The 15671-nt window shown below is 43.5% G+C and overlaps 1 protein-coding gene across 2 annotated transcripts in view; it reads left to right on the forward strand.

Annotated features, from left to right (window-relative positions):
* Positions 1-257: 257 nt before the first annotated feature.
* LOC110526920 (secretogranin-3) overlaps positions 258-15671 on the forward strand; it is a 31311-nt gene continuing 15897 nt past the window's right edge. The window contains exons 1-8 of one of the 2 annotated variants that reach the window (XM_036963859.2): positions 258-1186; positions 1974-2029; positions 2261-2303; positions 7125-7364; positions 12554-12696; positions 13431-13589; positions 13792-14053; positions 14502-14618. In XM_036963859.2, coding sequence (XP_036819754.1) covers positions 1093-1186; positions 1974-2029; positions 2261-2303; positions 7125-7364; positions 12554-12696; positions 13431-13589; positions 13792-14053; positions 14502-14618 — 1114 coding nt within the window. In that variant the 5' untranslated portion in view covers positions 258-1092. The remainder of the gene's footprint in view (positions 1187-1973; positions 2030-2260; positions 2304-7124; positions 7365-12553; positions 12697-13430; positions 13590-13791; positions 14054-14501; positions 14619-15671) is intronic. The other variant, XM_036963861.2, reaches the window with a different exon arrangement.

Raw genomic sequence — 15671 nt, forward strand, 5'->3', positions numbered from 1 at the left:
CCGCCAACCCCTCTTTTATGCTACTGCTACTCTCTGTTTATCATATATGCATAGTCACTTTAACCATATCTACATGTACATACTACCTCAATCAGCCCGACTAACCGGTGCCTGTATGTAAACATAAGTTTCCCATGCCAATAAAGCTCTTGAATTGAAATTGAAAGAGAAGAGAAGAGACAGTGAAAGGGCAGAGCAGGGGAGAGAGAATGAGATAAGGGCCACTGCACTGAGGGATATGACAGACAGTCAGATAGACCCAGAACAATGCCCTGAGCATGTAGCAATTGTTCTTCACTAAGTGTGTGTGTGCTGTTCCTCAATGGACAACTGATAACACACTGCTCAGCATGTTGACTCTACTCAAAGCTTTAGTCCCATTAAGACAGATCTATCCAATCAGCAGATATATTCATCTGAAGCATAAGGCTCATAAAGCAGGAGATTAACTGTGGCTGAGGAACATGGAAAACATCTGAAACACAACACTGCTCTGGGCACAACCATGTTGACTTGTTGTGTATGTATGGATGTATCTAATTCCAATGAGGCAAAATGGGACAGCCCACAGTATCGACTATAAAAAGCTAAGGCGTCCAGGACAGGACACACGATCAGGGGCGGACATTCGTTTTGTTCTCCTCCTTCACGGTTTCGTTCCGTCCAAGAGAGAGAGATCGTGTTATTTCGGGTAGCTACTATCGGCATATCGTGAGTTCACGACAGCTCACACGGAGTTTATAGACTACGAGCCTGGCAGTTTATCTATCTCTAGTTAATTATAGCGAGTGTCCTGGTTTCAGCACTGCAGGTTGTTAACAGCTCCAACAACACCAGAGGAGAGCGGAGATTTGAAGAGCCCCTCCCCGCCCAACTAACAACCAGAGCGGGTAGAGTCCAAGCGCAGCCCTGTTGTCAGTTTCAGCACCACCAGCAAGGAAGAGCAGAGCTGTCCAAACATCCAGCAGTTTGTGACCGCTATCGTCGGTTGGATCATCCACACAACACAACACCCCCAAGACAGCTATAACCGGGAGTAATCTAGCGGAAAATAGCCTACAGCCACCGATTGAGTGGATATTTTATTTCAGAATGGCGTCCAAAGGAATGGGAGTTCTCCTTCTGCTCGGGATTTTTGCTGTGACTGTCTCCCAGATTTCTGCTTTTCCCACACCTGCCGAGGATGGTGAGTACATGGCCTGCTGGTAGCCTACATCTTTGATGACTGGTTTCAGTGTGAATATGTTTTAGTTCGCTAGGCCTATAGCCCACTTTTAAAGTACATTTTAACTAGGCCAGGCTATATTTATAACCCTTTTCACATTTTAAAAATATATTTAAACATTATATACAAAACAAGCCAATTCAAGTTAAAATAGAGCAGGAAATAACAAATAAACAAATAGTTTGTGACGTTGGTCGTTTGCATGCGATGTAAGGCCGATTGCGTTCTATTTCCAACGCAGTTTATCTTTTGTTTGTTAAACCGATTATGACGCTGCTGTGTCCCGTCGGGTCGGGAGTTAGGACTCACTGTAGCCCTAGACTGTTACCCTCTTTCTCATCAATAAACCACATTAACCAAAACCACACTTGGCCCACATGACCAAGCAGGCATATCTTAAAAATACCCTGATGATGTTGGACCCCTCAAATTCAAGTCAATGTCTTTCTCTGTCGTTCATAGGAGAAAGTTTATTCTAAAACTGATTTAAGTTTTTTAAGGCTATGATTTGAAACAGTCAGGTTAGCTGGTCCTACATTTGTTTCTACCTAAATTACACGTTTTAGATGTCTCAGATGATGTGATAGTGAATGGTGGTGATGGTGGTGATGATGATGAAGACGATGAGGATGATGATAACAATGATGATGCGGATGATGATGTTGATTATGACGATGACATTGCTGCGGACCATAATAATAAAGGTGATTAGTAGTATTAATATTATGTGGTTTTATTTTCCCTGCAGATAAAGCTGTAGTTTACAACAGACGACTGACTGAGGAGAGACCAATCCAGGAGCAGGTAAACTATCTCTTTCTTTCTCTCTCTCTCCTTCTCTCTCTCTCTCCCTAAACTATCCGCTGTGCTATCTCCAGACTAATATCATGTCAAATAGACTTTGTGGAGGGGAGAGTTCTCAAACATCAACCACATCATATCAAACCAGACTGGAGCAACAGTAAACAAGCAAAGCTATTATGGTGAAGATGATTAACAGAGAAATGTTTACACTGTTCATGTTCTTTTCCACAGATTGCAGAGGCAGATGATGTGAAAGCAGCAGTGGAGTCTGCAGGTAAGTGGATACTTCTCAGGCAATCAATCAATATTGTTATTACATACATTTTAATATGGATGTGAATAGTGTGGAATAATTATTTTTGTTGTCTCTTGGATGTCTTCACAATATATAACTGTTTTTATCTTATTTCAATGCAGTATGGTCTTGTGTTGTTCTTGTCTTTAACTGTTCTGTACTGTGTAGGGTGTCCACCCACACTACCAAGAGTTGGTGAAAACGCACTTAGCTAACAAAATGTAACTTCCTTATGTAATTATTTTTATTTTTTTACCATGACAAATATGATTATTCATGTTTGAATCGTTCAGTGGGGTCTTTCTCTAACACAGTGGTTTCCAAGCTGTGGGGCGGACAGTATTTAACAGTTTGTGTTCGTTGTCTGGAAACTTATTTCCATCGGTCACAAAAGGCTAAATTAGCATGACACGACACAAGCTGAATTCACTGTAAACGGCTTGGGGAAAAAAGCTTGGTATACGCTCAGTGCTTCATTGATATTTCACAGAGATATGCTTGTTTTTGTGAGAAATCTTCGAAAAATAACAATAATTTTGAATGAATATGAAAAGCGTATACTAAAATATGAAAATACTACGTCATGTCGTTATCATCTTAGCTCTATATTATTTTATATCCTGCGGATTGGAGAAGAAAGATGACTAGTTCAACAGTAAAGTGAGATGTCATGTCGCCTGTAGCCTTAATTCATGCACAGAATCCAGTCTAGCTGACACAATGCCATTTCCTGGCCTCTTTCTCTGGCCTCTATTGTTTCAGTCACACTCATTTTAGTCGTCCTCCAAGGGTAAAAACTCCAATAACCTTTTACAGGATTATTATAGAGACATGACGTTTGGACCATTGGTTTTCTTAGACAATTATCTACAGTTAACATATAAAAAATTGTGTTTTTGATTGGACACCCTATACACGTATTGTGTGTTTTGTGTGAACCCCAGGAAGAGTAGCTGTTTCATGTTTTGTATGGATCCCAGGAAGAGTAGCTGTTTCATGTTTTGTGTGGACCCCAGGAAGAGTAGCTGTTTCATGTTTTGTGTGGACCCCAGGAAGAGTAGCTGTTTCATGTTTTGTGTGAACCCCAGGAAGAGTAGCTGTTTCATGTTTTGTATGGACCCCAGGAAGAGTAGCTGTTTCATATTTTGTATGGACCCCAGGAAGAGTAGCTGTTTCATGTTTTGTGTGGATCCCAGGAAGAGTAGCTGTGTCATGTTTTGTATGGATCCCAGGAAGAGTAGCTGTTTCATGTTTTGGGTGGACCCCAGGAAGAGTAGCTGTTTCATATTTTGTATGGACCCCAGGAAGAGTAGCTGTTTCATGTTTTGTGTGGATCCCAGGAAGAGTAGCTGTGTCATGTTTTGTATGGACCCCAGGAAGAGTAGCTGTTTCATGTTTTGTGTGGACCCTAGGAAGAGTAACTGTGTCATATTTTGTATGGATCTCAGGAAGAGTAGCTGTTTCATGTTTTGTGTGGATCCCAGGAAGAGTAGCTGTGTCATGTTTTGTATGGACCCCAGGAAGAGTAGCTGTTTCATGTTTTGTATGGACCCCAGGAAGAGTAGCTGTGTCATGTTTTGTATGGACCCCAGGAAGAGTAGCTGTGTCATGTTTTGTATGGACCCCAGGAAGAGTAGCTGTGTCATGTTTTGTATGGACCCCAGGAAGAGTAGTTGTGTCATGTTTTGTGTGGACCCCAGGAAGAGTAGCTGTGTCATGTTTTGTGTGGACCCTAGGAAGAGTAACTGTGTCATGTTTTGTATGGACCCCAGGAAGAGTAGCTGTTTCATGTTTTGTGTGGACCCCAGGAAGAGTAGCTGTGTCATGTTTTGTATGGACCCCAGGAAGAGTAGCTGTGTCATGTTTTGTGTGGACCCCAGGAAGAGTAGCTGTGTCATGTTTTGTATGGACCCCAGGAAGAGTAGCTGTTTCATGTTTTGTGTGGACCCCAGGAAGAGTAGCTGTGTCATGTTTTGTATGGACCCCAGGAAGAGTAGCTGTGTCATGTTTTGTGTGGACCCCAGGAAGAGTAGCTGTGTCATGTTTTGTATGGACCCCAGGAAGAGTAGCTGTTTCATGTTTTGTGTGGACCCCAGGAAGAGTAGCTGTGTCATGTTTTGTATGGACCCCAGGAAGAGTAGCTGTTTCATGTTTTGTATGGACCCCAGGAAGAGTAGCTGTGTCATGTTTTGTGTGGATCCCAGGAAGAGTAGCTGTGTCATGTTTTGTATGGACCCCAGGAAGAGTAGCTGTTTCATGTTTTGTATGGACCCCAGGAAGAGTAGCTGTGTCATGTTTTGTATGGACCCCAGGAAGAGTAGCTGTGTCATGTTTTGTATGGACCCCAGGAAGAGTAGCTGTTTCATGTTTTGTATGGATCCCAGGAAGAGTAGCTGTTTCATGTTTTGTGTGGACCCCAGGAAGAGTAGCTGTTTCATGTTTTGTGTGGACCCCAGGAAGAGTAGCTGTTTCATGTTTTGTGTGAACCCCAGGAAGAGTAGCTGTTTCATGTTTTGTATGGACCCCAGGAAGAGTAGCTGTTTCATATTTTGTATGGACCCCAGGAAGAGTAGCTGTTTCATGTTTTGTGTGGATCCCAGGAAGAGTAGCTGTGTCATGTTTTGTATGGATCCCAGGAAGAGTAGCTGTTTCATGTTTTGGGTGGACCCCAGGAAGAGTAGCTGTTTCATATTTTGTATGGACCCCAGGAAGAGTAGCTGTTTCATGTTTTGTGTGGATCCCAGGAAGAGTAGCTGTGTCATGTTTTGTATGGACCCCAGGAAGAGTAGCTGTTTCATGTTTTGTGTGGACCCTAGGAAGAGTAACTGTGTCATATTTTGTATGGATCTCAGGAAGAGTAGCTGTTTCATGTTTTGTGTGGATCCCAGGAAGAGTAGCTGTGTCATGTTTTGTATGGACCCCAGGAAGAGTAGCTGTTTCATGTTTTGTATGGACCCCAGGAAGAGTAGCTGTGTCATGTTTTGTATGGACCCCAGGAAGAGTAGCTGTGTCATGTTTTGTATGGACCCCAGGAAGAGTAGCTGTGTCATGTTTTGTATGGACCCCAGGAAGAGTAGTTGTGTCATGTTTTGTGTGGACCCCAGGAAGAGTAGCTGTGTCATGTTTTGTGTGGACCCTAGGAAGAGTAACTGTGTCATGTTTTGTATGGACCCCAGGAAGAGTAGCTGTTTCATGTTTTGTGTGGACCCCAGGAAGAGTAGCTGTGTCATGTTTTGTATGGACCCCAGGAAGAGTAGCTGTGTCATGTTTTGTGTGGACCCCAGGAAGAGTAGCTGTGTCATGTTTTGTATGGACCCCAGGAAGAGTAGCTGTTTCATGTTTTGTGTGGACCCCAGGAAGAGTAGCTGTGTCATGTTTTGTATGGACCCCAGGAAGAGTAGCTGTGTCATGTTTTGTGTGGACCCCAGGAAGAGTAGCTGTGTCATGTTTTGTATGGACCCCAGGAAGAGTAGCTGTTTCATGTTTTGTGTGGACCCCAGGAAGAGTAGCTGTGTCATGTTTTGTATGGACCCCAGGAAGAGTAGCTGTTTCATGTTTTGTATGGACCCCAGGAAGAGTAGCTGTGTCATGTTTTGTGTGGATCCCAGGAAGAGTAGCTGTGTCATGTTTTGTATGGACCCCAGGAAGAGTAGCTGTTTCATGTTTTGTATGGACCCCAGGAAGAGTAGCTGTGTCATGTTTTGTATGGACCCCAGGAAGAGTAGCTGTGTCATGTTTTGTATGGACCCCAGGAAGAGTAGCTGTTTCATGTTTTGTGTGGACCCCAGGAAGAGTAGCTGTTTCATGTTTTGTGTGGACCCCAGGAAGAGTAGCTGTTTCATGTGCAACAGCTAATAGGGATCATAACAAAATCCCCGGTTCCAAGACCACCTACTGCAGCCCATGGCTCTGGCTCCGTATTCATAAAGCACCTCAGGCCCAACACTGTTTAGCTGCAGAGGAAAACCAGCCAGGCCCAACACTGTTTAGCTGCAGAGGAAAATCAGCCAGGCCCAACACTGTTTAGCTGCAGTGGAAAACCAGCCAGGCCAAACCCTGCTTAGCTGCAGTGGAAAACCAGCCAGGCCAAACCCTGCTTAGCTGCAGAGGAAAACCAGCCAGGCCAAACCCTGCTTAGCTGCAGTGGAAAACCAGCCAGGCCAAACCCTGCTTAGCTGCAGAGGAAAACCAGCCAGGCCAAACCCTGCTTAGCTGCAGAGGGAAACCAGCCAGGCCAAACCCTGCTTAGCTGTAGAGGGAAACCAGCCAGGCCCAACCCTGCTTAGCTGCAGAGGAAAACCAGCCAGGCCCAACCCTGTTTTGCTGCAGAGGAAAACCAGCCAGGCCAAACCCTGCTTAGCTGCAGAGGAAAACCAGCCAGGCCCAACCCTGTTTAGCTGCAGAGGAAAATCAGCCAGGCCCAACCCTGCTTAGCTGCAGAGGAAAATCAGCCAGGCCAAACCCTCCTTAGCTGCAGTGGAAAGCCAGCCAGGCCCAACGCTATTTAGCTGCAGTGTAAAACCAGCCAGGCCCAACACTGTTTAGCTGCAGAGGAAAGACAGCAGAGTGATACAAGGTGGTTTGGTGGCTGGCTTCTCTATTTAAAGATACACTATGGAAGTTTAGTTGATGAAAACACACAAATCCTCAGTTTTAGGCTAACAATTTATGGGTGAAGGTAGGTGTGCCCTTTCTGGACAATATTTCTCTCCATAGAGTGGACTCATTTTGGCTCAAGAGGAGCACCCCCAGAGGCAGAAGCTTCATTTAGCCTCTTAAATATTTCCCTCTCCCCCTCAGACACCAAACCTGCTGTGGAGCCTAAAGAGGTGAAAGAGGCAGAACCAGAACAAGAGAACGATGACTTCACTCTGCTCAAGTCCCTGGCCGAAGGTCAAAGGTCAAAAGAGACCAATGAGACGCCGGTCAGAGAGAGCCTGGAGAAGGAGCCTTACTTTCCAGACGAATCAGATTCCACCAAGAACCGCCGGCTAGTCGAAGACTATGACTCAACAAAGATGGAAAACGGCAAGTACCAAGGTATCTAGTTTAGTCTGTTTATACTACAGCAAGTACCAATGTATCTAGTTTAGTCTGTTTATACTACAGCAAGTACCAAGGTATCTAAACTCAGCAAAAAAATACATGTCCTCTCACTGTCAACTGCATTTATTTTCAGCAAACTTAATATGTGTAAATATTTGTATGAACATAACAAGATTCAACAACTGAAAAGTTCCACGGACATGTGACTAACAGAAATTGAATAATGTGTCCCTGAACAAAGGGAGGTTCAAAATCAAAAGTAACAGTCAGTATCTGGTGTGGCCACCCGCTGCATTAAGTCCTGCAGTGCATCTCCTCCTCATGGACTGCACCAGATTTGCCAGTTCTTGCTGTGAGATGTTACCCCACTCTTCTACCAAGGCACCTGCAAGTTCCCGGACATTTCCTCATGGGAATGGCCCTAGCCCTCACCCTCCGATCCAACAGGTCCCAGACGTGCTCAATGGGATTGAGATCCGGGCTCTTCACTGGCCATGGCAGAACACTGACATTCCTGTCTTGCAGGAAATCACGCACAGAACGAGCAGTATGGCTGGTGGCATTGTCATGCTAGAGGGTCATGTCTGGATGAGCCTGCAGGAAGGTATCACATGAGGGAGGATGTCTTCCCTGTAACGCACAGCGTTGAGATTGCCTGCAATGACAACCAGCTCAGTCCAATGATGCTGTGACACACCTCCCCAGACCATAACGGACCATCCACCTCCAAATCGATCCCACTCCAGTTGTTGTTGCCATCCTGTACCTATTCCGCAGGTGTGATGTTCGGACGTACCGATCCTGTGCAGGTGTTGTTACACGTTGTCTGCCACTGCGAGGACAATTAGCTGTCTGTCCTGTCTCCCTGTAGCGCTATCTTGGGCGTGTCACAGTATAGACATTGCAATTTTTTGCCCTTACCACATCTGCAGTCCTCATCCCTCCTTGCAGCACGTTCATGCGATGAACAGGAACCCTGGGCATCTTCATGTTGGTGTTTTTCAAAGTCAGTAGAAAGGCCTCTTTTGTGTCCTAAGTTTTCATAACTGTGACCTTAATTGACTACCGTCTGTAAGCTGTTAGTGTCTTAACGACCATTCTAACAGGTGCATGTTCATTAATTGTTTAAGGATCATTGAACAAGCATGGGAAACAGCGTTTAAACCCTTTAAAATAAGATCTATGAAGTTATTTGGATTTTTAGGAATTATCTTTGATAGACAGGGTCCTGAAAAAGGGCCATTTCTTTTTTTGCTGAGTTTAGTTTAGTCTGTTTATACTACAGCAAGTACCAAGGTATCTATTTTAGTCTGATTACAATAACGGCCTCTTGGAAAGACTAACCAGACAGAATGTTACATTAATGGCCTCTTGGACCAACTCTTGGACAGACTAACCAGACAGAATGTTACAATAATGGCTTCTTGGACAGACTCTTGGACAGAATGTTACAATAATGGCCTCTTGGACCAACTCTTGGACAGACTGTCTCTACTGTATATAACTATGGTTGACGTATAGAGCAAATCAGAATGTTTATAAACAAAGCTGTTCTGGTAGTTCCAGGTAGACAAAGAGTCCCTGTCTTTGTTCCTGTCCTGTCCGGGCCTTTTGGCTCTGAGCCTGTGTGTCTGATAGGGGTGTCTGATCCCTCTAGGGAGGTCAGGTCTGAGGCCCTGCGCTGCTGTGAGAGAGAGAGAGAGAGAGGGGGGATTGTCTCTCCTCAGGCGGTCGGATGAGACAGTGGAAGTGCTAAGGCTAAGCTACAAGCCTTAAATCCTCTTCCTCCATCCCTACAAGATACTATAGACACTTAGTACATCACAAATGGCACCCTATCCTCTATATAGTGGACTACTAGTTCACCACTAGGGCACTATATAGGGAATAGTGTGCTATTTGGGACACAGCCCCTGTCTCTCACAGACCCAGTATTTCATCTCGACCTAGTTCCAGGGAAACAGTTAACTGCTGTATTAGACTTGGGGTCAAATGTCAGGTACCATAAAAAAGAAAAGGGTCTTGTTCAAATACATCTTGAATCCTTCCTTCTTCCCTTCCTTGACCTAATCACTGATCTAACATGGCTGGGCAGGTGAAAGCAAAGGCCCCAGTACATGGTTTCTATAAGGAAGGATTCATGTGAACTATTCAATCAGGTGGCTCCTCTTGATCCTCTCAGAGGAACTGATGGGCTGTGTCCCAAATGGCAACCTATTTCCTATGTAGTGCACTACTTTTGACCAGAGCCCTATGAGCCCTAGTCAAGAGTAGCGCACTATAAAGTGAATAGAGGCATTATGGTCTGACGCCAAGTCTCTCCTCTCAGGATCTGGGTCAAGGTTATATTCTTAGTGTATGAAAAACATCCCCATATGGTCGGAGGGAGTTATTCAGGAGAATAATTGATTGCTTTGTGTGACACGACACATTCAGTCTAACACCGCTCATATATGTTTAATTCTTTCAATATTTATGTGTGTCTGTGTGCGTGATTGTATGTGTGTTTGCATGACTGCCGATGTACTGTTCTGTACTGTACTGTACTCTACTGCACTGTACTGTACTCTACTACACTGTACTGCACTGTACTGTACTTTACTGCACTGTACTGTACTCTACTGTACTGTAATCAACTCTACTGTACTGTACTGTACTCTACTGTACTGTACTCTATTGCACTGTACTGCACTGTACTGTACTTTACTGCACTGTACTGAACTGTATTGTACTCAACTCTACTGTACTGTGCTCTATTGCACTGTACTGTACTGTACTGTACTCTACTGCACTGTACTGTACTCTACTGTACTGTAATCAACTCTACTGTACTGTACTCTACAGCCCTGTACTGTATTAAACTCTACTGCACTGTACTGTACTATACTGTACTCAACTCTACTGCACTGTATTCTACTGTACTCTATGCTACTGTACTCTACTGTACTCTACTGAACTGTACTGTACTCTACTGTACTGCACTGTACTGTACTGTACTGTACTTTACTGTACTTTACTCAACTCTACTGTACTGTACTGTACTGTACTGTACTGTACTGTACTCTACTGCACTGTATTCTACTGTACTGTACTCAACTCGACTGTACTGTACTCCACTTCACTGTACTGTACTGTATTCTACTATACTGTAATCAACTCTACTGTACTGTACTCTACAGCTGTGTACTGTATTATACTGTACTGTACTCAACTCTACTGCACTCTACTGTACTGCACTCTACTGTACTCTAAAGTACTGTACTTTACTCTACTATACTCTACTGTACTGTACTCTACTATACTGTAATGTACTCTGCTCTACTGTACTGTACTCTACGCTAATGTACTCTACTGTACTGTACTGTACTATACTATACTGTACTCTACTGCACTGTACTGTACTGTACTGTACTCAACTATACTGCACTGTATTCTACTGAACTGTACTGTACTCTACTGTACTGCACTGTACTGTACTGTACTTTACTGTACTTTACTCAACTCTACTGTACTGTACTGTACTGTACTGTACTGTACTCTACTGCACTGTATTCTACTGTACTGTACTGTACTCAACTCGACTGTACTGTACTCCACTTCACTGTACTGTACTGTATTCTACTATACTGTAATCAACTCTACTGTACTGTACTCTACAGCTGTGTACTGTATTATACTGTACTGTACTCAACTCTACTGCACTCTACTGTACTGCACTCTACTGTACTCTAAAGTACTGTACTTTACTCTACTATACTCTACTGTACTGTACTCTACTATACTGTAATGTACTCTGCTCTACTGTACTGTACTCTATGCTAATGTACTCTACTGTACTGTATTGTACTATACTATACTGTACTCTACTGCACTGTACTGTACTGTACTCAACTATACTGCACTGTATTCTACTGTACTCTGCTATTGTACTGTACTCTATGCTACTGTACTCTACTGTACTGTATTCTACTGTACTCTACTCTACTGTACTCAACTACTGCACTGTATTCTACTGTACTCTATTGTACTGTATTCTACTGTACTGTACTGTGCTGTACTCTACTGTACTCTACTGTTCTGTACTCTACTGTACTCTACTGCACTGTACTCTACTGCACTGTACTCTAGTGTACTGTACTTTACTGTACTGTGCTCTAGTGTACTGTACTCTACTGTACTCTAGTGTACTGTACTGCATAGTACTCTACTGTACTCTAGTGTACTGTGCTGTACTCTACCATACTCTACTGTACTGTATTGTACTCTACTGTACTCTAGTGTACTGTGCTGTACTCTACTGCACTCTAGTGTACTGTACTGTACTGTACTCTAGTGTACTGTGCTGTACTCTACTGTACTCTAGTGTACTGTACTCTACTGTACTCTGGTGTACTGTGCTGTACTCTTGTGTACTGTACTCTACTGTACTCTAGTGTACTGTAGTGTACTATACTATACTGTACTCTAGTGTACTGTACTGTACTCTACTGTACTTTAGTGTACTGTACTCTACTGTACTCTAGTGTACTGTACTCTACTGTACTCTACTGTAGTGTACTGTAACTGATGCAAGCAGTAGAATCAGATTTAAAAAGCAGGTAAAAATACACCTTGTGGAACGGCGGGCTCTGTCAAGTAACACAGACATGGGCACAGCACAGACACATGAATACACACACATGATAACATACGCACTATACACGAACGTACACTTGGATTTTGTGTTATGGATATGTGGTAGTGGAGTATAGGCCTGAGGGCACACACTTAGTTTGTTTTGAATTCTGTAACAAATGTTTTATAATGTTTTTTAAATTGTATAACTGCCTTAATTCTGCCGGACCTCAGGAAGAGTATCTGCTGCCTTGGCAGCAGCTAATAGCAGCCAATACTGTAGTGAAACAAAGGCACCTCATCAGTTAGACCAGATTCTCTGTAGTGTACTGTACTGTACTGTACTGTAGTGAAACTAAGGTAAGTAGGTTCTGTGATGTTAACGTATTGACCATTCAGCTGAACATGGTTAAGTTATTGTCTGTTTCATTACTAGAGAGTTGTTGCTGTTGGACCATTTACAATGTGTGTGTGTGTGTGTGTGTGTGAGTATGATCTATGCTACACCCAGTGGGACACACAACCACACAAGTGTTGTTACATTGTTGTGTCCTTGGTTGTGATTGCAGATGACCCAGAGAGCTTCAGGCAGGTGGATGGTACCCCTCTAACGGCTGAAGACATCGTCCAGAAGATCGCTACTAAGATATACGAGGAGGACGACAGAGGTGTATTTGACAGGATCGTCTCCAAGCTGCTCAGACTGGGCCTGGTAGGTCCAGCTGTCTGGTAAAGACACAACACAGAAATGGCTCCCAAATGGAATTGGAATGACATTTTTTTGTTTACTGCTTGAATTGACTGGATAAAACATTTAATGATCCCAATCCTGATGGACACTATGCAAGTCAGGGACAGACTGGGACCATAAATCCGCCTGGGCATTACTAACATAGCACATTGTTTCCCTCAAGGCCCCCATTATTAGTCAAATAATAATAATTATGCCAAAAGAAAACCCAATTTAGATGGATGAGCCCAACTGGTATATCCTGAACTTTCCTTTGTCCAGCCTGTTTCTGGTGTTTGTGTGTAGTTGTGTAGTTGTGTGAGTCAGAGACCATGATTAACAGTTCACAGTGGGGTTGATTAATGGAATTCCCCTCTTATAGTGAGTGATGCACTTACCTTTTCTTTCTCTCTCTCCCTCTCTCTCTCTCTCTGTCTCTCTCTCTTTCTCTCCCACTCTCTCCCTCTCTCTCGCTTTCTCTCTCTCTCTCTCTCTTTCTCTCTCCCTCTCTCCTCTCTCTTTCCCTCTCTGTCTCGCTCCCCCCCCCCTCTCTCTCTCTCTCTCTCTCTCTCTGTGTCTCTCTCTCTCTCTCTCTCTGTCTCTGTCTCTCTCTTTCTCTCCCACTCTCTCCCTCTCTCTCTCTTTCCCTCTCCCTCTCTCTCTCGCTCTCTCTCTCTCTATCCCTCCCTCCCTCTCACCCTCCGTCCCTCCACTAGATAACAGACAGCCAGGCAGACAGTCTGGAGTACGAGGTAGCCGAAGCTCTTCAGGACCTCATCACTAAGAACGCAAAGAACAATGAGATCGAGGACCTGGGAGAGGACTATCCCGTGACCCGGGGTGACCAGGATGACCAGAATCCCGACGCTAGCATGGTACAATCTGGGAGAAGGCTAAATTCAATTACATTTAACATTTGAGCATTTTTGGATTCTTAGCATGAAAATCTCTGCATGCCTCCCATCAGACACTGATGTGATGAGGATGATGATGATGATGGTGATGACGATGGTGACGATGACAATGGTGATGATGGTGATGATGGGGCTGTCTCACTCTCTTCCTCTCTCCTCCCAGGATGTTACTGGTTCCCCCAACCGTCGGTACGATGAAGAAGATGATGATGAAGATCAGGCGGCCATTGATGACGACGTGGACAGAGGAGAGGGGGATGACACAGTGGATAACACCTGGGATAGAGAGAGTGAGGGAGAAGGGGAGGAGGAGGAGAGGAGTGAAGGAGAGAGAGATGAGGGAAACGAGTTGAGCCCAGAGGATGGTCTTCAGGACCTTCAGTACTTCCCCAACTTCTACCGTCTGCTAAAGAGTCTAGACTCAGGTAGGAATACACACACACACACACACACACACACACACACACACACACATACACACATGCACACACGTACACACGCACACACACACACGCGCACACACGCACACACGCACACACATACACACACGCACGCACACACACACATACACACACATACACACACACGCACACACATATCCACACACACACACACAAACACACACATATATATATATACACACACATACACACGCACACACATACACACACACACACACATGCACACATACACACACATGCACACACGTGCATACACGCACACACGCATGCACATGCACATGCACACACACACAAACATATCCAAGCATGCAAGCTCTCTCTCTCACACACACACACACACACATCACATGCACACACAAACAAATAAACACCTGTGTGTGTGCGTGTGTGTGTGTGTGTGTGATGTTTCCAGAGCAAGACGCCCAGGAGAGAGAGACTCTGATCACTATCATGAAGACTCTGATTGACTTTGTCAAGATGATGGTGAAATATGGAACCATCACACCTGAAGAGGGAGTCTCCTACCTTGGCAAGACACAGTTTATTATCTATATAATAACATGTATATACCACCTTGGTAAGACACAGTTTATTATCTATATAATAACATGTATATACTACCTTGGTAAGACACAGTTTATTATCTATATAATAACATGTATATACTACCTTGGTAAGACACAGTTTATTATCTATATAATAACATGTATATACTACCTTGGTAAGACACAGTTTATTATCTATATAATAACATGTATATACTACCTTGGTAAGACACAGTTTATTATCTATATAATAACATGTATATACTACCTTGGTAAGACACAGTTTATTATCTATATAATAACATGTATATACTACCTTGGTAAGACACAGTTTATTATCTATATAATAACATGTATATACTACCTTGATAAGACACAGTTTATTATCTATATAATAACATGTATATACTACCTTGGTAAGACACAGTTTATTATCTATTTTTATTTCACCTTTATTTAACCAGGTAGGCTAGTTGAGATCAAGTTCTCATTTGCAACTGCGACCTGAAAAGATAAAGCAAAGCAGCGTGACACAGACAACAACACAGAGTTACACATGGAGTACACAATAAACAAGCCAATAACACAAACAAGTCAGTGACAAAGTAGAGAAAAGGAAGTCTATATACAGTGTGTGCAAAAGGCATATTGAGGTAGGCAATAAATAGGCCATAGGAGCGAATAATTACAATTTAGCAGATTAACACAGGAGTGATAAATGAGCAGATGATGATGTGCAAGTAGAGATACTGGTGTGCAAAAGAGCAGAAAAGTAAATAAAACAAAAAACAGTATGGGGATGAGGTAGGTAGATTGGGTGGGCTATTTACAGATGGACTATGTACAGCTGCAGTGATTGGTTAGCTGCTCAGATAGTTGATGTTTAAAGTGGGTGAGGGAAATAAAAGTCTCCAACTTCAGCAATTTTTGCAATTCGTTCCAGTCACTGGCAGCAGAGAACTGGAAGGAAAGGTGGCCAAATGAGGTGTTGGCTTTGGGGATGATCAGTGAGATATACCTGCTGGAACGTGTGCTAC

The sequence above is a fragment of the Oncorhynchus mykiss genome, chromosome 26 (genome assembly GCF_057628025.1).
Source record: "Oncorhynchus mykiss isolate SJ-2025 chromosome 26, ASM5762802v1, whole genome shotgun sequence".
Taxonomy (NCBI): domain Eukaryota; kingdom Metazoa; phylum Chordata; class Actinopteri; order Salmoniformes; family Salmonidae; genus Oncorhynchus; species Oncorhynchus mykiss.